This window comes from Trachypithecus francoisi, unplaced genomic scaffold (genome assembly GCF_009764315.1).
Source record: "Trachypithecus francoisi isolate TF-2019V2 unplaced genomic scaffold, Tfra_2.0 Lachesis_group2, whole genome shotgun sequence".
Lineage (NCBI taxonomy): Eukaryota > Metazoa > Chordata > Mammalia > Primates > Cercopithecidae > Trachypithecus > Trachypithecus francoisi.
Genome location: NW_022681465.1, coordinates 113,312,715 through 113,335,831, shown reverse-complemented (window position 1 = coordinate 113,335,831; position 23,117 = coordinate 113,312,715). Strand labels below are relative to the sequence as shown.

At 42.3% G+C, this 23,117-nt stretch overlaps 1 protein-coding gene across 1 annotated transcript in view; it reads left to right on the top strand.

The window, feature by feature from the left end:
• The first annotated feature begins 5,231 nt into the window (after positions 1–5,231).
• Positions 5,232–23,117, top strand: part of THBS4 (thrombospondin 4) — a 47,784-nt gene continuing 29,898 nt past the window's right edge. The window contains exons 1-2 of the mRNA XM_033180163.1: positions 5,232–5,537; positions 10,300–10,503. Coding sequence (XP_033036054.1) covers positions 5,450–5,537; positions 10,300–10,503 — 292 coding nt within the window. The 5' untranslated portion in view covers positions 5,232–5,449. The remainder of the gene's footprint in view (positions 5,538–10,299; positions 10,504–23,117) is intronic.

Genomic DNA, 23,117 nt, shown 5'->3' with positions numbered 1-23,117 from the left:
CTGTTGCCTAGGCTGGAGTGCAGTGGTGCAATCTCGGCTCACTGCAACCTCCACCTCCCGGGTTCAAGTGATTCTCCTGCCTCAGCCTCCTGAGTAGCTGGGATTACAGGTGCCCACCACCATGCCTGGCTAATTGTTTGTATTTTTAGTAGAGACGGGGTTTCACCATGTTGGCCAGGCTGGTCTCGAACTCCTGACCTTGTGATCCACCTGCCTCAGCCTCCCAAAGTGCTGAGATTACAGGCGTGAGCTACTGTGTGCCTGGCCTGATTTTTAAATTATTATTATTATTATAGAGATGAGGTCTCACTATGTTGCCCAGGTTGGTCTGCAGCTCCTGGGCTCAAGTGGTTCTCCCACCTTGGCATCCTAAGTGCTGAGATTATAAGCATGAGCCACCACACCTGGCCCTTTATCCATCTTTTAATGTTAATAATTATATCCATTTCTGTTTTCTTCAAAAATTCAAGTGGAAAACCTGACATAACTAATGGTAACTTTATTATTATACCTATATCAATTAACACATATGATAAAACTTCTACTTAGTTGTGCCAAATATAAGTGCACAGTATGGGTGATTTCCCCCACTTGTGAAGAATAGTGCTGTAGTCACCCCACAGGAGCAGGATAGATCCCCGCTTTCAAAATTGGGTTTGGATGCCAAAATCAATAATGCCATCACACATGCAGCAAAGGGGTTTGAAAGGTTTATTGCTCACAGACTAAGCTTTTTTGGGGAGAGTAAGATGGGTTCCCAAGCTGGTCTGTAAAAATCCAGAGAGAACAAGAAAGGAGAATGGCTTTGGGATTCTTATTGTGGTTAGGAGTGGGGCTGTGGTGAGGGTTCCTGTACATGGGCTAGGGCTTACTCTGTTGGAACTTCCTGCTAGTGCCAAGGAAGGAGCACCTAGGCATTCTTATCAGTTTGCCCAGATGTGGGGCAGAGAGGAAGGGAAGTGGTGGGGCTTGAGAGCTGTCAGCAGTCAAACATCAAAAATTAAGTCATACTCTGTATTACAACAATTAGAAAAGAAATAAAATGTAGTATATCAGTTCTCCATTGCTATAATATTGTTACATAACAAACAACCCACAAACCTCAATGGTATACAAAAATAAATGTGTCCTGCTCACACATCTGGAGTCAGCCAAACAGCTCTGCTGATCTTGCCTGAACTCATTCATCTGTCAGCTTGATCTTGGCTGGCTTTGCCTGGAATGGGCTGTACTCTGCTCCACGTCTCTCATCCTCCAATAGGCCAGCACAGGCATGCTATCATGGCAAAGGCAAAGGTGCAGGAGTAAGCCAGCCCAATCACACAAGCACTTTTTAAGCCTCTGCTTGTGGCACTTTTGCCAAAATCCTATTGGCCAAGCATGTTACATGGCCAAGCCATGAGATGTGTACACAGAAGAATAAAAGATGTGTACATGGAAGAGTAAAGAATTGGGGCCTTTTTTGTAACCTACTGCACCTACTAATGGATTGCTAATATATTACAACTCTTATCCTAGGTTACAGTATTAAGAGAAGGAAAGTCAATTCAATGATATATTTACTACTAAATGTTAGGTACTGTACTTGGAATTAGAGTTACAAAAATAAATGAGATAATACTAAGGAGCTCACAGTCAGATACTGGAAAAAAAAACAAATCAATACATTATTAAAATAAATGAAATAAAATCCAGTGTAAGTACATGAACAGATATTTTAACAAGAAGTGGCATGGAAATGAAAATAAACTCTTTTGTCTCCTTTATCATATATTTCATAGCTAATTAAATTAATTTTATTGTAATCAAATTTACTTTAGACTCTGAGGACATAAAGAAAAAGTTTACTGAGACTCCCCAGTGAATGGCTGCATAAAAATGCAAGCCCTCTAAAAGCAAAACCAGATTGTAAATTCTGCTAGGCTAACAGAAAGTCATTTGATTCTTTTGTTTTTCCATTACACTTAGTAGTCAATCAAAATGTATAGTGTGCCTATATGTGTTATTAGTCAGGGTTCTCTAGAGGGACAGAACCAATAGGATAGATAGGAAGGGGAGTTTATTAAGGAGTATTGACTCAAGATCACAAGATGAGGTCCCACAATAGGCTGTCTACAAGCTGAGGAGCAAGGAAGCCAGTCCAAGTCCCAACACCTCGAAACAGGGAAGCTGACAGTGCAGCCTTTAGTCTGTGGCTGAAGGCCCAAGAACCCCTAGCAAATCACTGGTGTAAGTCCAAGAGTCCAAAAGCTGAAGAACTTGGAGTCTAATGTTTGAGAGCAGGAAGCATCCAGCACAGAAAAAGATCAAGGCCAGAAGACTCAGCAAGTCTGCTCTTCCGTCTTCTCCTGCCTGCTTTATTCTAGCCTTGCTGGCAGCTGATTAGATGGTGCCTACCCAGACTGAGGGTGGCTCTGCCTCTCCCAGTCCACAGACTCAGGTGTTAATCTCCTTTGGCAGCACCCTCACAGACACACCCAAGAGCAATACTTTGCATCCTTCAATCCAATCAAGTTGACACTCAACATTAACCATCATGATGTGCAAGCTGTTTTGCTGGGAATTTGCTAGGAATCGAAAATTCCTAGTTTTTCTTGTGTGTTTGTTTGTTTGTTTTTTGTTTTGAGTCTTTAATGAGGAAAAAAATACTATCATGCTCAAGAACACTGTGTGTCTGGTGTGTCATTGGGTCAAGGGTTGGGGACACACATGGCAGAATTCAGAAACAGGGTAACATTAACAAAAATACACACAAAAATAAAAAGAAAAACTAGCACTTAGCATGATCAACTCTGTTTCCTCATCATTCAGCAGCATGTTGGGGATCCCGCGGCTGACGGGGAACACATGTCCAGACTCTGGGCACTGCAGGGTGCCCTCCAACACATCTCCAGCAGTATGTGGTGCATCATCCTCACCATGGAGATTCCTAGCAAATACTCTAGGTATTTTAAATAGAAGAAATTTAATACAGGGAAATGATTACATATATAATGGAAGAACTGAGATGTCAACCGGAAGAGTGAGGCAATCCACATTTTAGCAACTACAGTAAGTGATCTCCAACGTCATGGCTGGAGGACTCAAATGGTGAGAAGGCAGAAGCTAGAATCATGGTGGACCTCACCTGCAAGAGCCACAAAGAAGATACATCCATTCAGTTCACAGAGAGGGAAATACTCTAGTTTCTACCTTCTACCTTCTTATTGCTCTCTAGTCTTCCATTTTATCTAGACTGCTGACAAGCATGCAGTGGAAGGTGAGCACCAGATCTGAGAGGAAACAGGCAATGTCTGGTGCACTACACAAGAACTCTCGCAGGCATCTACTAGGCGTGCTCGGTGACTCATTTAAGGAGTAACCCTCTTTTATGTATCAGAGTAGTCTATGGTGTGATATAGTATATTGTTTCTTTTTTTTTTTTTTTTTGAGGCGGAGTCTCGCTTGGCCGCCCAGGCTGGAGTGCAGTGGCCGGATCTCAGCTCACTGCAAGCTCCGCCTCCCGGGTTTACGCCATTCTCCGGCCTCAGCCTCCCGAGTAGCTGGGACTACAGGCGCCCGCCACCTCGCCCGGCTAGTTTTTTTTGTATTTTTTAGTAGAGACGGGGTTTCACCGGGTTAGCCAGGATGGTCTCGATCTCCTGACCTCGTGATCTGCCCGTCTCGGCCTCCCGAAGTGCTGGGATTACAGGCTGGAGCCACCGCGCCCGGCCTATATTGTTTCTTTTGATGACTGGTTTCATTTGTTCCCTGTAGGCACCTAATCACTGTTTTTTAAATTCCCCAGGAGATTCTGATATACCCAATCAGCTGAGAACCACTGAATAGTGGCTTTCAAAATTTTGAACATCCAAACATTGTCTTCACAGAAAATCTTAATCTCTGAAGTCTACTGTACAAAATATAGAAAAGCAAGGCTGTTCTGCTTGAAGCGTAGGTTGGGAACCTGGATTCCTCTCAAATCCAGGCCACTCCTGGGAACATGGTCTGGAGATTTGAAGATTCCCAAATCTAGTCCATCTCATTAGTTGATATGTATGGACATCCTCTGTGTCTCTCAGTGCTCTCTCATGTGTAGACATATGGTGCCCCATTCCAGAGAGTGACTTTAGTGTAATGCGGCATTAAAGGAACCCTGGATAGACCTGTACTGGACCTTACATATTAGAGAACTCTGCAGATAGCTGTAAATTGAGTAATAATTGGTGTCAGGTTATTTTAGCACAGTTTGGGGATAAAATGGTGCATTAATCTCCCAGTTTGTGGCTTATTAAACTTTGAAATGGAATTATTTGAGACATAAAAGAGATAGCAGTACTTTGCTGGATCTTCTCCATTAGTCGAGATTGTTACAGAGGAGAAATTTTTGCCACTGTTTATCAAATATTTTTTCCTCTAGTTAATCCATATCATTCCGGGAGCTTTACCCAGGAGGAGGACGAATTACTTGCCTTCCCTCGATCTCTTTCAAGTCCTACCCCCATACCTTTAAACTGTCACATGGAATCTTTGGTGACAGAGGAATAGAGGTGGGCAAGCAAGGCGTTTGGAAACCAAACTGAAAACAAATTCTCCATAAAACACAGATTCACTAGCCTAGAAATGGCTCTGTCTGGATGGATTCCTTGAGATGTGTTTTATTTCCATTAAAAACACAAAAACTTTCCTTTCACTGTGTCTCAAAACGATAGAGAAAAACATTCAGCCTTTCAAGTATTCAAGAAAAGCTTGAAGAAATAAAAGAAACTCGTTGCTCTCTAGGCCACGTTAGGAGGCAGAGCGTTCCTGGAGAACTTCAGGATTCTTTCTCAAGGGAACCCAAGGTGGGCGTTCAAAGCCGATCCAAAGGGTAGTCCTCTTTTTAGAAAACAAAAGGAGCACAAGGGTGGGGGACTGAAGGTGCCCAAACCTGGTGGGTCAGTGTCACTTTCTTCCTCCCTTTCGCCCCTTTCCTCCCGCTCCTTTCTCCCCTGTGGCCCCGAGTGCCTCTGCTCAGCACCCCTTTCTCTCCAGCCCGGACTGCCCATCTTCGCTCCTACCCTCGCGCGTCGGGGCCGTGTCTACACCCACCCCAGGACCTGGTCCGTCCAGGCTCCTTCCCATCCTCACACCCGCGCCTTTCTCCCTGCGGCCCCGGCTTGCGGCTCCAGCTGCCCAGCTCTTCCCGGGACAGGGGATCCCGCCAAGGGGGCCGCCCCCGCCCCGGCCCTCCCCCGCCCGGCCGCACCATAAAGCGCCGGGCCGCGGCAGCTGAGCCCAGCCGCCAGCTCCCAAGCACCGCGCGGCCGGGACGCGAGCGCCTCCCCCGACGGCAGCCCGGACTCCGAGCACCGGTCACCTGCGCCGCCGGCCCGGGCCCCGACCGAGGTCCAACGCACGGCCCGGGGACCCCCAGACAGGGCCAACGCCGCCGTCGCCCCAGGCCTCGCGGGGAGCAGGAAGAGCCAACATGCTGGCCCCGTGCGGAGCCGCCGTCCTCCTGCTGCACCTGGTCCTGCAGCCGTGGCTGGCGGCCGGCGCCCAGGCCACCCCCCAGGGTAAGTGGGTTCGGGTCGGTCCCGGGGGCCACAGGCACCGGGTGCCCCCTCCGCGGAGCGAGCGGAGGAGGGACCTGCTCGGCCCTGTGCTCCTGGGCCCTTGCTCAGCCCCTCTCTGTTCCTCCCGGGCCCAAAAAAGCATATTGTGATTGGACGTAGTGATTAGTCTAGAATTTTCTGAAATTTGATTATCCAATGATGGGAACAATTCCCTAAATAGGTGGGGGATGTAAAATTGATTCAAACTATGCAAAGACGCGGGGTTGCCTTCCAAACTTGCTACACGGCGCTAGACCTCTAACATGTTAGGCTCTGGTGTAGGGTGAACTCCGGGTCCTGCATCCTGTGCCGGTTCCCTCCAGGCAGCCTTGCACCCTAAATTCTTCCATAAGCAGAGCGATGTTCGCCCAGAGTCTGCTCTTGACATCCCTGAGAAAGACGCAGAATTACTCTACTTGCCCTGCCACCTGCATTTTCTGCTCTGACTTTGCTTGAACGCCAAAGAGAACGTTTCTTTCGAGAGTTGGCTTGATGTCTTAATTTCTGAGATAAATAGGAAGGGCTGAAAAACTGGTCTTTTTCAGTGAAATCATGTTCTTTGCAGCAAGATGAGTGCAGCTGGAGGCCATTTCCCTAAGTTAATTAAGGCAGGAACAGAAAACCAAATAGCACGTTCTCGCAAGTGAGAGCTAAACAGTGGGTACATGTGGACATAAAGGTGGAAACAGTAGACACTGGGGACTCCAAAAGTGGGGGTGAGGGTTGGGAAAACTACCATTTGGGTACTACGTTCACTGGGTGATGTGTTTACTAGAAGCTCAAATCCCACCTTATGCAATACACCCGCGTGACAAACTTGCACATGTACCCCCTGAATCTATAATTTTAAAAAAAAAATTGGTCTTTTTCTATGAAAAGGTAAAAATATAAATAATGTGAAAAGATACCTGGACAGTCCTCAAACCCCTTGGTTAAATGGGGTGAGATAGCCATTGGGTAGAAAGCAGTTAAACAGTTTTTTTGTAAAGACCAAAAGAAAGACATAATTTAAGCAAAAAAAAAAAAAAAAAAAAAACTTAGGGCTATAACTGGTCCTAACTGGTCAGGGGTGAGCTTCATCTGTTTGAACTTGGTGCCTGGGTTGATTTATTACTGACTATGGAAATAAAACTGGAAGAGACACACAACTTGAAGTAAAAGTTGTTTTTCCTCTTGAAGCCAGAGCAAAGAATGCCTATGAGGGTGTTCTCAACTCCCCTGCCTCCTGCTGCTGGAATCACCCATTTAAACTGCATTTCGCCAAATAACTCATTTTCATTCCAGACCAGACAACCAGAATTGTGGTTTCAGGGGCTAGAGTGCTGCTAACTTTTCGTTTGTGTTGCAGTATTTCAAATGCTGTAGTCTGTGCCCCATACTTCTAGGAAGGTAGGAAAGGAAGCTTTTAAAGACACTTCAAAAGTCTTATTGTGGTGATATTTGGCAAGTTTGAATTTACAGGTATAATTTTTTTGCATTATATGCATTCTTGACTTTTGAACATACAACGTCATGGTGTGCCTTAGGTATGCTGTTTCTCAGACATACCTGACCATTTTGTGGAGACTTGAACTCAGCCTATATAACCTAAATTATCTGGTTAATTTAGTTGCTGTAGATGATCTGATTAAGTCAACTTTCTGATAGATTCTTTTATTGCATTATCTAGTCTGCAATTATCAGGCTTAACAGGATAATTTGCTTATCTCCTTCTTCCTCTGAGCTGCATTGCTAGTCTTAAATTAGTATATATTCAATTTACATACCATGGTAGCTGGGCTCATTGGTAGCAGTAATTTCACCTCTAACACTAGAGGATTGTGCTTTGATCCTGGCACTTTTACTAAAATGTAATAACATTAATAGAAAATGGTAGTGTCTCATTTCCTTTTCAAAACACTCTGTATGTTCATTACTAAGTAATCCCATCTCTGCCTCTTGAGAGAGATGCAAACGAATCAGATGAACCATAGATTGAAATACAGCAAGTTTAGCTTGAATTACATCATAGACCTGATCATAGTCAAAGCAAAAATCAAGAGTACTAAGAATTTTATTTTGAAGGTAGTTCCCATACTTTAAAAACATATCTCTTTTCTGAAGATGTTTTGTCCTGAATGGAACTTTAAAACATAATACCTTATTTCTCTTTGCCCTCATTAGTGGAAATGTAAAGTTTCCAATTCTCTTGAAAATTAAAAAATCCAATTTCCCTTTTGAAATGCAGTAGGCAACAGTGTTTATGGTTTAGGGATATAGGCACTAAGAGGAACACAGTAAATGTTCTACTTTCCAATTAAATTCATTACTGTGTAAGGACCCCGGTACGTGCGAAAAATACAATATAGATCCAGTTTGAAGACAAATTGTCTTTTAAAAAGGGTGGACATTCTTGAGTAATTAGGTTTTTGCCTGTTTGCTTTAGAACTTTTATTCATTCTTATTACAAAAGCAATACCTGCCCATTGTAGCAAAGATAAAAGTTAGAAAAGCAAAAAATAAAGAAGAAATTTAAAACTTATATTTATGCAACTCAGGGATAGCTTCTATTAACATTAACATGTTGTTTTCTTTCATTTCAAATCTTTTTCTACGTGAAAATATATTTCAAATGGAATTATGTTATACATATAGTTTTAGAATCCTTTTTTCTTAATGTATCATGAACATCTTTCCACATCTGTAAGTATTCAGCTACACTTTAAAATTAGGTAGTATTCTGCTTTTTGGAAGAATCAAAATGTATTTAGCCAGGGTTGTAATATAGAACCCTTAAGTTGTTTTTGGTGTTTTGATATTGTAAATAATAATTTATTGAACAAGTGCGAGTGTCACAGGATGGTTTGGGATGATTTTAACCATCCCCTCAATCTCAGCCAAACCCTTCTTCTTTTTTTTTTTTTTTTGCTAAGAACAGTTAATATTTTCATAGCAAAATGCTATGCCAACAGAGCTCAGGTTTACCTCTCTTCCAATTAGATTTTCACCTAATTCTTTCCTAAATAGAAATTATAGAATAGTGTATAATATTCTTATACCTAAATAATTTACCATGTTATCCATGATTTCCATAGGATAAATTCCCATAAGTAAAACTGCTAGATTAAAGAGCACATATGTTTTAGAGCCTTTGATACTGTTGTTTAAACTGTCTTCAAAATGTTTATACTAGTTTAAATGTTACACAGTGGTACAGAGACTGCCCATTTCCCTGAACTCTCACCAATAGTTGAGTACTGTTGTATTTACTAGTTTTCCAACTCGATGGTGAAAACAATATCTTATTGTTTAAGTTAGCAACTCCTGCATCATTAGATAAATACATGAACATTTATTTATATACTTAATGGTCATTGTAATTCTTTTTATGTAAATTGCCTTTTCATATTCCTTGCCCATTTTTCTGTTAGGATGCTTATCATTTTATTGATTTGTAAGAACTCTTTATCAATTGTCAATATTACCCATTTAATAACTAGGTTATTATATCCAAGAGACAGCTGTGGCCGGGCACGGTGGCTCAAGCCTGTAATCCCAGCACTTTGGGAGGCCGAGATGGGCGGATCACAAGGTCAGGAGATCGAGACCATCCTGGCTAACAAGGTGAAACCCTGTCTCTACTAAAAAAAAAAAAAAAAAAAAACACAAAAAATTAGCCAGGCGTGGTGGCGGGCGCCTGTAGTCCCAGCTGCTCAGGAGGCTGAGGCAGGAGAATGGCGTAAACCCGGGAGGCGGAGCTTGCAGTGAGCTGAGATCCGGCCACTGCACTCCAGCCTGGGCAACAGAGCAAGACTCTGTCTCAAAAAAAAAAAAAAAAAAAGGAGACAGCTGTAGGTGCTGAAGTTTCTGCAGGCTATGGAATTGTTCAAGTGATATTTGCATATGCTAATACATATACTAAGTAACTTCTACTGAGTATTACCCAAATTTGGCCTTTGCCTTTTAAATGACTCTAGGCATACTCTCTCATAGCTTTCATAAATATTACAAAGTTTGTGAGAGAAAGTACTGCTTGCTTGATCAAAAGCAACTTATACAAATACAAATGCAGATTCTGATTTTTGTAGACCAACTCTATAAGTCAAGATACAGTCAAGAAACAGAAACCACATCATTTTGTTTTGTTTCCACATTGGGATCTTTTTAAACAGAGAAATGCCGCAAAATTGTAAAGCCACAAAGGGAACACTTAGGTCTCACAAAGGTAGCAAATCATTTTCCGCCAGCACATCTACCACCGTATCCATGTTTTCTGCTGCATTTCCTGTCATTTGTCACTGACCAGGAAAACACAGTTGGCTCTGATCCTGGAGGTGCCTAAGGGACTCTGTGACAGAAATTCACTGCTTCGGGACATCAGTAAAGCAATGGCTTGGATGCTTTCACCAGTCCCCCTTGTACTTTAAGCCTTTAGTGCTTTTCCTGGTGGGCATTTTCAGAGCTACTTGTTCAGCCAAACCCAATTTTGTGTTTGCAAATTCAGTCCTCTCTTGAAGGCTACACCCAGTGATGAATATTGTGCTATATTTCTTCTGGCTCAGATGTCCAGCCACTGTAAAAGTAACAGGGAAGAACTGGTGAGTTTGGCAATATGGAAAAGGGATTACAAGATTAGCTTACATTACTTTGTAGCTTACTGTCAAATTGCCCCCCCAACCAAAAAAACGCTGTTTTCCCCCAAATTGAATCTTTCACTTATACCCCTTTTCTCCCTTCTCCCCAGTCTTTGACCTTCTCCCATCTTCCAGTCAGAGGCTGAACCCAGGCGCTCTGCTGCCAGTCCTGACAGATCCCACCCTGAATGATCTCTATGTGATTTCCACCTTCAAGCTGCAGACTAAAAGTTCAGCCACCATCTTCGGTCTTTACTCTTCAACTGACAACAGTAAATATTTTGAATTTACTGTGATGGGACGTTTAAACAAAGGTAAGCAAATTTGCTGAAATTATTTTCTTAAAAATCTCCTTTTTCTATTCCAGGGTTAGGGGTATGCTTTCTATGAGATGGTTTTCTTGTACAATTATATTCTCACTCACTAGTCATCTCAGTTTTCAATATTGAATTCTTCTTACTGTACATTTACCTATATGGGGGTGGTGGGTTCAGGGAGAAAATGACATTGGGAGAAAAAAAGAAAAATTGCTGTGACCAAGATGGCCTTTGACATTGTCTCATCCTTATGTTATTCTGAATCCAGTTCTGGAGCAGACAGGACAAGGGACAATTCAGCCACTATCTTAGGCAGCTCAGGCTGCTATAACAAAATACCATAGACTACGTGGCTTAAACAATAGACATTTACGCCTCACAGTTCTAGAGCGTGATAAGTCTAAGATCATGGTGCCATCTTAGTCCATTTTGTGTTGCTATAAAAGACTACCTGAGACTGGGTAATTTATGAAGAAAAGAGATTTATTTAGCTCACAGTTCTGTAGGCTGGGAAGTTTAAGGGCATGGCCCTGGCTTCTGACAAGGACTTTATTGTGTCACAACATGGTGGAGAAGGTCAAAGAGGGAGCAGACACATGGGAAGAGGAGAAAACCTGAGGGGCATCCTAGCTTTGTAACAACCTACTCTCTCAGGAACTAATCCATTCCCTTGAGAACTAATCCATTTTCACAAGGGCCGAAACTCACTATCTCGAGAACGGCACCAGGCCATTCATAAGAGATCCACCCCCATAATCCATATGCCTCCCACAAGGCGCCACCTCCCAACACTGCCACACTGGGGACCAATTTTTAGCACAAGTTTTGATGGGAACAGACAGACCATATCCAAACCGTACTACCAGCAGATTTGGATCCTCGTAAGGGCCCAGTTCCTAGATTGTAGATGGCCATCTTTTTATTGTGTCCTTACATGATGCAGACAGACAGCAAGCTCTCTTGTGTCTCTTCTTATAAGGTCACTATTTCCATCATGAGGGCCACACCCTCAGGACCTCATCTAAACCTAATCATCTCCCAAAACCCCCACTTCCAAACACCATCACACTGGAGATTAGGAGTTCAATATATGAATTTGGTGGGACAGGAGGAAGGGGCAGATACAAACATTCAGCCCATGACAGCCACCCCATACCATTCTTAGGTTCCCTTTGAAGCCAGTGCTCAGTAGACCTAGCTCCTAGCTCCATAAGCACCTACCTGGCTGTGATGGAAAGAATAGACCTTAACCAGTAGAACAGGATGAATAGGGCTCTTTTCTCCCTGTGCATGCCAGACACAGGCCTGTCCCTGGTTTGATCCCTCTGCTGTCATTTGTTTTATTGCCGTAGTTAGTTACTATAAGCACTGAGAAGTGAGTCCCAAAGAAAATGGTCACTATTTTTCATTGTCTTCTCCTCCACTCCTGCCCGGAGGACAACACCTGTTCCTGTTTATTAAGGAATGTGACAGATGTGTGTTCCTACTGCTTCATGCTTTTAATAAAATAGGAGAACTGGTTCTTCTGGCTGGATTTTATGTTTATTTCAGTTTGCTTTACAAAGTAGACCCTTCCTAGTGCTTCAAACTCTCTCTTAGATTGTACTTGTGATTGTACACTTAAATCTGTAGGCATTAGGAAATAAAAGAAGTTTCTAATTCTTAATTTTCATAGGACTCTAAAGTTAAAAGTGTAAAGGAATGGGATTTTAACCCCTTCTTTTCTGTCAAATTCCAACATGCTTCTTCCCTGCTTCCATTCTACTCCCAAGTCTGCTTTCTCTGTATGTGCCTCACAGCCTGTCAGGGGCCATAAGGAGGTGTCAGATAATAAAGTGAGTCTGAGGACATAGCCAGCAGATGGGTCAACCATTCCTGTCCCCCTTTTCCCATCTTCAGCCCTAATAAGGGTTGATTCTGCCCATGTCTCTGCCTTGAATCAAACAGCCCCATTTTGCCTAGCATCTGTTGAAGGAACTGCTCATCTTCTGACAACCCAGCTACTCAGTTTGTGATCTGTAAAAATCACCGTTCTTCATCTGTGGATCAGCAACTTCTCCTAACCTGTCTATTTCAGAGGCATTGCAAAGATTTTTTTTTTTTTTTTTTTTTGGTTCATCCAGCTTAATGGCCAGAAGTTCCTCTACAGAGTAAAAAACTGCTCCGAGCTTTTGCCCTCACTGCCTCTCACCCTCTATTTCTAAATTGGTCAGTATGTGTGAGCCCATTGTGGAAAGTCTGTGTTGCTGGGAAGCACAAGGAAGCAACTTCCCCTGAACTGATCCTTTCAGTTTGCATAGACAAGAGTAACACTAGATTTAATGGGCAGTAGGTAGAGGGTAAGGGAATCGTTACTATGTTTCCTCTGAAGAATCACCAGATGTGAGTCAGCTGTAAACACCAGCTGATCAAAAATTTTAGGGGCTGTAATCCCAGCACTTTGGGAGGCTGAGGCAGGCAGATCACCTGAGGTCAGGAGTTCGAGAGCAGCATGGCCAACATGGAGAAACCCTGTCTCTACTAAAAATACAAAAATTAGCCGGGCATGTACCATGCCTATAGTCACAGCTAATCGGGAGGCTGAGGCAGGAGAATTGCTTGAACCCACGAGGCAGAGGTTGCAGTGAGCTGAGATCGTGCCGCTGCACTCCATACTTCAGCCTGGGCAACAGAGCAAGACCCTGTCTCAAAAGAAAAAAAAATTTTTTAGAAGAAAAGATGAAAGGTTTGAGATGAAGAACTGAAAGATGAACATCTCCCTACCCTCCAACCTATTAGGAAAGATAAATTGTTCTTAGAAACTATGGGGACAGAAGGAGTCCTGGAAGAATCTAGAAATGAGAATTCTTATAAGGCAAAGAGGGATTTAAGGTATTATTAGAGCTTGGGGAGTTGAAGAGTGACACAGAGAAGTTGTTTCACTGGAGCAGTCAGAAAAAGTATGAAGATTTGCCAGCACTGGTGAATATAAAAGTTCCAGGAAGGAGAAGTCCATTCTGACTGGAACAATAAAAAGAAGTCACTGGGTTCATCAGATCCAAGGAAAAGACAGAGCCTGTGGCTGAGACTCCCCACTGAAGCGTTCAGTGGTAGCCATGCTGGCTTGACATAATTCTCCGCACAACCCTCCAAAAATGATCTTCCTGGATGTGGTAGGCTCCAGACAGCATTCATCTGGCCAAGGTTCAGCTGATCTCCTCTTCTGCTGATTTGCGTGGAAAACAGGGAAACAGAAGAAATCCAAATGGATCTCTACTGACTTAAAACACCTGAGTAGGAAATAAAACACACCCTTTCTTCCATTAAAATCCAGGACTAGGAGATGAAGGAAGGTGACTACACAGCATCAAAGAGCAGAATTTGGTCATCTGGGCACCATATGACCTCCTGGAACAAATTAAAATGTAGCTAATGAAGACTGCAAAGAAAGAGTTTGCCACTGAGCTCTCTGCTACTATTCTCACCCTCTCCAAGTCAGCCTACCCCAGAACACCAAATTACTGTTCACAGACATAATTTGGATGAAGATACACCTGACCTCTGAGACCTCTAGTGGCCCCCTTTCCAAACCGAATAATGTACCCATGTCTCAGTGAGGCATTCAGGGCTTCCACTGCATGGCCCCAAGCAGCCTTTCCCGTTTATCCCTCGTTCCAACCTCCATACAGCCTGAGCTTCAGCAAGATAGGCTGTTGCCATTCTTTGGGGCCGCGCATGCTGTCTCTCCTCCATCCTTTTGTTCCTGCTCTCTGCTCCCTCGGCACATGTCCTACATCACCTCTCAACACCCAAATCCTACACATTCAAGACTCATCTCCAGCTCCTTCTGATATTCTTTCTAATATGACTTTGTACCTCTTAAGGAAGACATTCATCTTAGCTCATCTTGTACTTGAATTACTTCTAAGCCTTCTCTTCGTTTGGTTGGGAGCTCCCTTGAGACAGGGACTGTGCAGCCCTTATCTTTGCATCTCTTACAGCACTTAGCAAGGTGCCTTGTACATAGAAGTGGTTCATGGGCAGATTGAAAAGAATAAATGGAGGCTGAGAAGAATAGACTTGTTTGTGAAAAATGACATACACCATTGTGAAATTCTGGGATTCCACAATATCTGACACACAGTGGGTAATAACAAAAAATTATGTATTTATTTATTGAGACAGAGTCTTGCTCCATCACTCAGGCTGGAGTACAGTGGCTAGATCTCGGCTCACTGCAGCCTCTGCCTCCTAGGTTCAACTGATTCTCCTGCCTCAGCTTCCCGAGTAGCTGGAACTACATGTGTGCATCACTGCACCTGGCTAATTTTTCTATTTTTTTAGTAGAGAGAGGGTTTTGCCATGTTAGCCAGGCTGGTCTCGAACTCCTGGCCTCAAGTGATCCTCCTGTCTTAGCCTCCTAAAGTGTAGGGCTTACAGGTCTGAGCCACCGCACCATGCCAAAAGATATATATATATATATATATTATTTTAATGAATAAATGTTGAAGGCCTTTTGGAATAGGATATAAGAGGATACAAGTAGTATTTCTGGTAGAAGTGAGCTGCCAGGTTATTAGTAATACAGGCTTTAAATCTTGATAGAAATAAGCATCCTACAGAAACCGCCTGGCTGGATAGAAGATATGGCTGATGTTCTTCTAGTATCTGGCATAAAGACAACTTTCCAGGTTGTATCCTGAGTTTGAGTCACAAACTGCATCACGATAAATACATCTCTGAATCTCTCTTGGCCTTGGTTGGTTGCCTATAAATGGGGATAACAATAGCTACCTCTCAGGTTGATTGCAAGAACTGAATTATATAAGGTATAATAACTTTCTTTATGAGGCTCAATAAAATTTTCATATTCTTTTTTTTTTTTTTTTTTTTTTTTTGAGACAGAGTCTCGCTCTGTCGCCCAGGCTGGAGTGCAGTGGCCGGATCTCAGCTCACTGCAAGCTCTGCCTCCCGGGTTTACGCCATTCTCCTGCCTCAGCCTCCCGAGTAGCTGGGACTACAGGCGCCCGCCACCTCGCCCGGCTAGTTTTTTGTAGTTTTTAGTAGAGACGGGGTTTCCCCGTGTTAGCCAGGATGGTCTCGATCTCCTGACCTCGTGATCCACCCGTCTCGGCCTCCCAAAGTGCTGGGATTACAGGCTTGAGCCACCGCGCCCGGCCAAAATTTTCATATTCTTAAACAGTATTAGAGAGAGATGTCCGCTATTTAGGCAACTGTTTTCTAATGATGATGGTTTGGTGAACTCCTGGCTTGCCTTGATGACAATTTCACCCTTCAGAAGAAGAAAAGGAGAACTGCTTCTTTAGTCTTAGTATGATTATCTCAGAACAATTTGGTGCTGTGAAGTGAAGGAAACCCAAAGTGTTTGCTGTAATGACCAGAGAGTGTCAGTCAAACTCCTTAGCCTAAGGATAGGACATGCAAATAGTTCAGAGTAGTGGTTCTGAAGCTTGCAAGCTAAAGAGAAATATAGATTAAGAGAGATGGTAGAGCTTTAAAAAATAAAATTTTAGACCCAATAATAAGTGGAAAAATTGAGGGGCCTCAAACATTAATAATAATATTTATGGAGTCTTTTTTTTTTTTTTTGAGATGGAATTTCGCTTTTGTTGCCCAGGCTGGAGTGCAATGGCACGATCTTGGCTCACTGCAACCTCCGCCTCCCGGGTTCAAGCAATTCTCCTGCCTCAGCCTCCTGAGTAGCTGGGATTACAGGCATGTACCACCAGGCCCGGCTAATTTTTGTATTTTTAGTAGACATAGGGTTTCTCCATGTTGGTCAGGCTGGTCTCAAACTCCCGACCTCAGGTGATCTGCCTGCTTCAACCTCCCAAAGTGCTTGGATTACAGCCGTGAGCAACCACGCCCGCCCTATGGAGTCTTTTCAATGTACCAGGACTGTGTTAAAGGCTCAAAGCCTATTTTCCCTTTTAACTTTCACAGTATTCCTATGAGATGCCCTTGAATTAGCTTAATTTTAAAGTGGTCATATGCAGAAGATGGAAAGAATTTTAAAATTTGACACAAAACTATAAAAATTAGGACAGAAAAGCTAAAACCTAATTGAGTCAAAGTTGGTGATTCACACATAAGATAATAAAATGGATGTTTTTAGCCATGTTCAGAATAAGATATGGAAGATATGGAAGAAATAAGCCCACCTCCTGGAATAGGTAATGGGAGATTAACAGGTGATTGAGGTAAGTCAAATCATAGATGGCTCTTCTGTTTCTGTCTTACCCATCAAGGGGAATGTTCTTCAAATTGTCAAGAATGGTTAAAAGAAAACAAAAATCCAAGCTAGATGAGGAGATAACAGAAAAACACCCACTCTCTTTAGTGAGACTAACTATTCAGGTCCAGATGAATTACATATGGGGATAGTTAGTGAAGAAAGTGATAGTGGAGCCACTGTTAGTATCATTTAGAAATCGTAGAGAACAGAAAGGTCCTAAAAGACAGGACAGGCAAATGTTTCCATTTTTATAAAGAAGGGAAGGTGGATTCTGAAAACCACAGGCTACTGAAATTTAGGACAGAGCTCCAGAGGGTTATATGATTATTCATGTATTTTGGGATTGCCTGGAAAAGAAATCTGTGATTTTTTAAAAGACAAAATGGATTTACTAAGAATAAACCATGCCAAACTTTTTTTTCAGTAAAGTTTCAAAGCTGATAGATAAAAACCATGCTGTGAGCATAATGTATCTGACTTCAGAAAAGAATTGGATGAAGTTGCTCATTATACCTTTCTAAATAATATAAAAAAGAATAAGCTAGATTGTAGTACCACTAAGGGTTGATAATCACTGTATAGCAAATTATCTAGTGGTTTTTGACACGGCTCTGTCTTGGATATTGAACTGTCCAACATGTCAGTGACTTGAGCAAAGACAGCATTTTATTGTGTTTGCAATTCAAAGCTAGAAAAGAGTTGAACATGTTGGATGCTATCATTCATATTTACAAATTCCTACCAGATAATACAATGGTCCAAAATAAATCAGATTAAATTCAACAAGAATAAATGTAAAGCTATCAACTAGGAGTGAAAAGCAAATTGCAGAAGTTCAGGATGTGAGACATCTATCCTAAGAGTTCTAATCAACAACAAATCCTAATCAGTGTTGAGGATAGTGCCTGACACATAATGGATACTCAAAAATGTTTGCCGAATGAATGAATGAACCAATACTGTGATGCAACTGTTTATAAAAAGCTCCCTATATTTTAGGTTTCATTAGTGCATACATATGGCTAGGTTAAGAAAGCGAATAGTCCCACTGTACTCTTAACTGTCCAGGCCACATCTAATACTGTGTCTAGTCCTGGACACATTTCACAGAGACACTGTCAAGTCAAAGATTATCTTGAAAAGAGTCACAAAAAGAGCACCTATCTGGGCCCCATTTTGGGGTTTTGTTTTGTTTTGTTTTGTTTACCACATTTAAGTAGAAAAGTTAAAGGAACTAGAGAAATGAAGGAGCCAGACAGAAGACATGAAAAATATGAAATTTGCCTTACAATATTTGAAAAAAGGGCTAGGTGCAGTGGCTCATGCCTGTAATCCCAGCACTTTGGGAGTCTGAGGCAGGAGTATCACTTGAGCCCACACATTCAACACCAGTCTTGGTAAAAAATTAAAAAAAAAAAAAAAAAAAAATATATATATATACATTTTTTGAGACAGAGTCTCAGCCGGTTGCCCAGGCTGGAGTGCAATGGCACGATCTCAGCTCACTGCAACTTCCACCTCCCAGGTTCAAGCAATTGTCCTGCCTCAGCCTCCTGAGTAGCTGGGATTACAGGCACACGCCACCATGCCCGGCTAATTATTTTTGCGTGTGTCTTTAGTAGAGACAGGTTTCACCACGTTGGCCAGGCTGGTCTCAAACTCCTGACCACGTGATCCGCCTGCCTCAGCCTCCCAAAGTGCTGGGATTACAGGCGTGAGCCACTGTGCCTGGCCAAAAATACATTTTTTTAAAAATTAGCCAGACTTGGTGGTACATGCCTGTAGCTCCAGCTATTCAGGAGGCTGTGGCAGGAGGATCACTTGAGCCCAGGAGTTTGAGGCTGCAGTGAGCCATGATCATGCCACTGCACTCCAGCCTGGGTAACAGGGCAAGATCTTGTTTCAAAAAAAAAAAATTAGAAATAATTTTAAAATAATATTTGAAAAATGTCATTTGGAATGAAGATCAGAGTAAATCTCTCTGTAGCTCTGAAGAGTAAAATTAGGATCCATTGGTAGAAGACAGAGGAAACATATTGGCTCTGTATTAGGAAAATCTTGGAGAGTGATCCAAAAGTGAAATGGGCTTCTCTGCAAAGTAATGAGTTCCTTGTTACTGGAAATGTGCTGGTAGAGGCTGCACTTTTATTGAAGGAATTTGTGAAGTGAGATATTAAGCTGGATGACTTATAATGGTCGTATTTTGTCATTCTACCAAGGCTAGAGAAGTTTCATGGGCGCTTAAGAAATTGCTTTGCAGTTCTCTCCTGTAACATGACCTTGGGCTTCTGTGCACACTCACAGCTTTGTTGCCTACCAGATAGTTGCATACTATGATGAATCTCATACTTTTTCAAAACATAAAGTCCTCTGCAGATGTTTAGCATAATTGCTGTGTTTCCTTTCACTACATTACATTGTCCAAACTGCCATAAGAAAACTTTGAAACAGACTGCATTTATCACAGCTAGGAGTCACCCAGAGTACTTTCAGAAAAAGCAGTTTGCTGATTTACCTTTTCTATGTATTTCCAAAGCACTAAAGTTACAAAGACCTCGTGTATAGGGCATGAAGATAAATAAGCAAAGGCAAACAAGCATATCCATCACAAGAGACATTAATGTCAAGGAGGCAATTTTTAAATGTACAATTATTTTAAAAGAAGAGGAAAGGTTGACAATGATGGCTTCCATCATATGTTTAAAAGTGCCAAAGAGCAAAGCCATTTGCCAAATAAAGCAAAAAGCTCCGGACTACCTTTGTGAGTTTGCTGCCTACAGGCCAGTCCACTCTGGACTCCTTTGCCCAAACAGACAAAATATTATCATTTCCAGTTCTTTAAAGCTGGCACCCTGCTTCATAACTTTGACATTCAACATATCATAATATTTTTGACTACCAGGTCCACTTTTCAGAAAGCACCTTTTGAAAATTCTTTCTGAAGATAGCAATATTTCAAATCTTCATTGCCTGGGCTTGCTTTTTAATCTCCTGCCAGTCACTGAAATCGTATTTAATCAGACGGGGCTATGTGGTTCCTGTGTCCGGCTGGTCCCAAGCATGGAAATGTAGCTTTTGGACAGTGCCATAAAATCGGGCCCCAAATTGTCAATTACACAAAGATGCCAAGTTTAGAGGGAAAGGATTTATATAACCAACAAAGTGTTCCACATTTAAAAAAAGACATAATTGTGAGTAATAAAAGAGTGGACACACTCTATTTTATCTATTTTTTTCCCTTCATAGGTAGTTGTAGTGGTGCCCTCAGATACTATGGGATGTGGGAAAATCAGTAAGATATAGACTTAGCAACAGGGAGGGACTTAAGGTGGTGGGAAGATTAGAGCCAGTCCTGGGATAAGGAGTTGAAACGTTATTTAGAATCCACTAGGGAGTTATTGAAGGATTTCATTTGCTTCATTGCTTGCTTTGAGGAGGCAATAACTTGATCAGAGCAGTCCTCTAAGAAGTTCAATCTCTCAGTCCAAAAAGTCCATGCAGAAAGAGCCCTAAAGTAGGAAGGGGAGTCAGGAATCTAACAGAGAAGCCCAGAGGTGGAGCAGAGGCAGAGACGTCGTTTGAGATTTGAGCACCCACTGACTGACAGCCTTCAATTCCAATCCAATCTGCACTGCATTCTCGGTACTAACCCTGCAAGATAACCAACTGCAATCGCCAAGAAAGCCTGTGCAGCTGGTGGTGAGTGAAAACTGAGGATGCGAACTGAATGTGCTACAGCTGAAAAAACAGAGTTGTACCTGGAAACACTCAATGGGTTCACCTTGCCTGCTGCCTACACAGAACCCATTTATCAAGACAGGGGAATTGCAGTGGAGAAAGAGTAATTCACGGAGAGCTGGCTGTGTGGGAGACTGGAGCTAGTCTCCCCTAGCATTCGGGGATCAGAGTTTTTAAAGATAATTTTGCAGGTAGGGGCTTGGGAAGTGGGGAGTGCTGATTGGTCAGGTTGGAAATGGAATCATAGGGGGTCGAAGTTAGGTTTTCTTAATGTCTTCTGTTCCTGGGTGCGATGGTAGAAATGATTGGGCCAGATTACTGGGTTGGGTGGTGTCAGCTGATCTGTCAAGTGCATGGTCTGCAAAATATTTCAAGCACTGATATTAGGCTTTACAATAGTGATGTTACCCTAGGAGCAATTTGGGGAGGTTCAGACTCTTGGAGCCAGAGGCTGCATGACCCCTAAACTGTAATTTCTAATCCTGTAGCTAATTTATTAGTCCTTTAAAGGCAGACTGGTCCCCAGGCAAGAAAGGAGTCTCCAGGAAAGGGCTGTTACCAATTTTGCTTCAGAGTCAAACCATCTACTGAATTCTTTCCCAAAGTTAGTTCGGCCTATGCCCAGGAATGAACAAGGAAAGCTTAAGTGTTAGAAGCTAGATAGAGTCCGTTAGGTCTGATTTCTATCACTGTCATAATTTCCTGAGTTATAATTTGGCAAAGGCTGTTTCATACCCAGTGACTGTTTTCCTGAGTGCTCTCCAGGGTGGTGGCCAGGCAGAGGTGTGGTCAAGCTGGGAGGTGGGATGGTTCCAGCCTCAGGGGCCTGGCTGCTTCTTCCTTCTCAGAGTCATCCTCCTCCCTCTGTAGTGTTTTCCCCTGTGTTTTGCTCCTTCTACTATGTGTGGATGTGTTGGGATAAGATAGGGTGAGATGAGCACCAGGAAAGGGGGCTGGCAAGAGGAAGGGAACCCTGTCTGTTCTCTTCCCCTTCCCGATGATGCTGCCTCTGGAGAAGGTGAGGAAAACTCGCACCCAACAGGCTGCAGGCTCCTGGGGCCAGAACTTTCTGCTTTTCCTGGACTCTGTATGACAGACGTGAAAACATTGAGTTTCCTGAGCCTGCTTGCCCTCTGGGTAGTCTAACTGCTCTGATAATAAAATAAGTGTAGAGGCACTGAAGAATTTGCAATAAAAAAGAAAATGAAAAATGGAAGCCATAAGAGAAATGAGTATTGGATCAATTGTGAAGAATGGGAAATGTCAAGGCACTTGATAATTTTTCTGCTAACAGACATTGCGAGGATGGAAGTTTCCATGGTTTTCCTTGCCTGCGTTTTCTTTTGCTATCGTCATGAGATCTAGGGGCATGAGGGATTTGTCATTTGAGTGTTACATTGCAACAAAAGGCAAGGTAGAAGTACAGAAACCACTTCAATGAGAGTATGAACACAATAGGTTTTGCTACCTTGAATTAGATGTTGAATTGCTACTCTCTAAACTTTATTTTCTATATAAAAAGCTTTAAATGCAATCATTTAATTATTCGTTGAAAGTTTATATTAGCAACATTTAGTGTGCACCTGCTATATATAAAGTATCCCACTAGGTACTATTCATCAAATTAAAACCAGCTATTTAGTTATGAAAATAAACCATGCCCCACATGCCCTGTGAAGCCCTGTTAAAAGCAGGCAACATGCCCAAGAAAATATGTTTCCTTTGAATTTCACAGAAATCTTAGTTTGGGGAGGAAAAATCAAGACTTTTTGTTATAAGCCAGTATGCGCATCCTCTGAAACAGTTAATGTAGAGAACAGAGGTAGTGGCCATAACTGAAATAAGGAGATAGTGAGTGAGTGTGTGTGTGACCTAATTCAAGTTTGGTGGTCCAAGTGGTATTTTTCTTGGCCTGTAAAAACTCCAGGTATTTGCAAAACTGTTCTAAATAGTAATGTAATAGAAGATTTTAAAAACTTGAGTTAGTGCATATGTTTGGACTCAGTTTCTCCCTCTTTTGGTTACTATATATGGTTCTAATTTCCAGCTGTGCAGTTACTATTGTAAATTCTCAACATTTAAAAAAATGTTTGGCTGGGCGCGGTGGCTCAAGCCTGTAATCCCAGCACTTTGGGAGGCCGAGACGGGCGGATCACGAGGTCAGGAGATCGAGACCATCCTGGCTAACACGGTGAAACCCCGTCTCTACTAAAAAAAATACAAAAACAAAAACTAGCCGGGCAAGGTGGCGGGCGCCTGTAGTCCCAGCTACTCCGGAGGCAGGAGAATGGCGTAAACCCGGGAGGTGGAGCTTGCAGTGAGCTGAGATCGGGCCACTGCACTCCAGCCTGGGTGACAGAGCGAGACTCTGTCTCAAAAAAAAAAAAAAAATTCAGATTTAAATTATTTGTATTGATACATAATTTTTACATATTTAAGGGGTACATGTGAATTCTCAACAATTAACGTTAAATAAAAGAAGAAGATTCTGTTATCTCCCAGATTAGAAATACCTTAGAATTTCTATTTGTGTCTATTTTTCTCCATTCCATTATTTTCTTTCTCTTCATACCACATTTATATACATCTTACCATTTATTTATATTTATTTAATACTTTACTTCAGGAAAATTAGTAT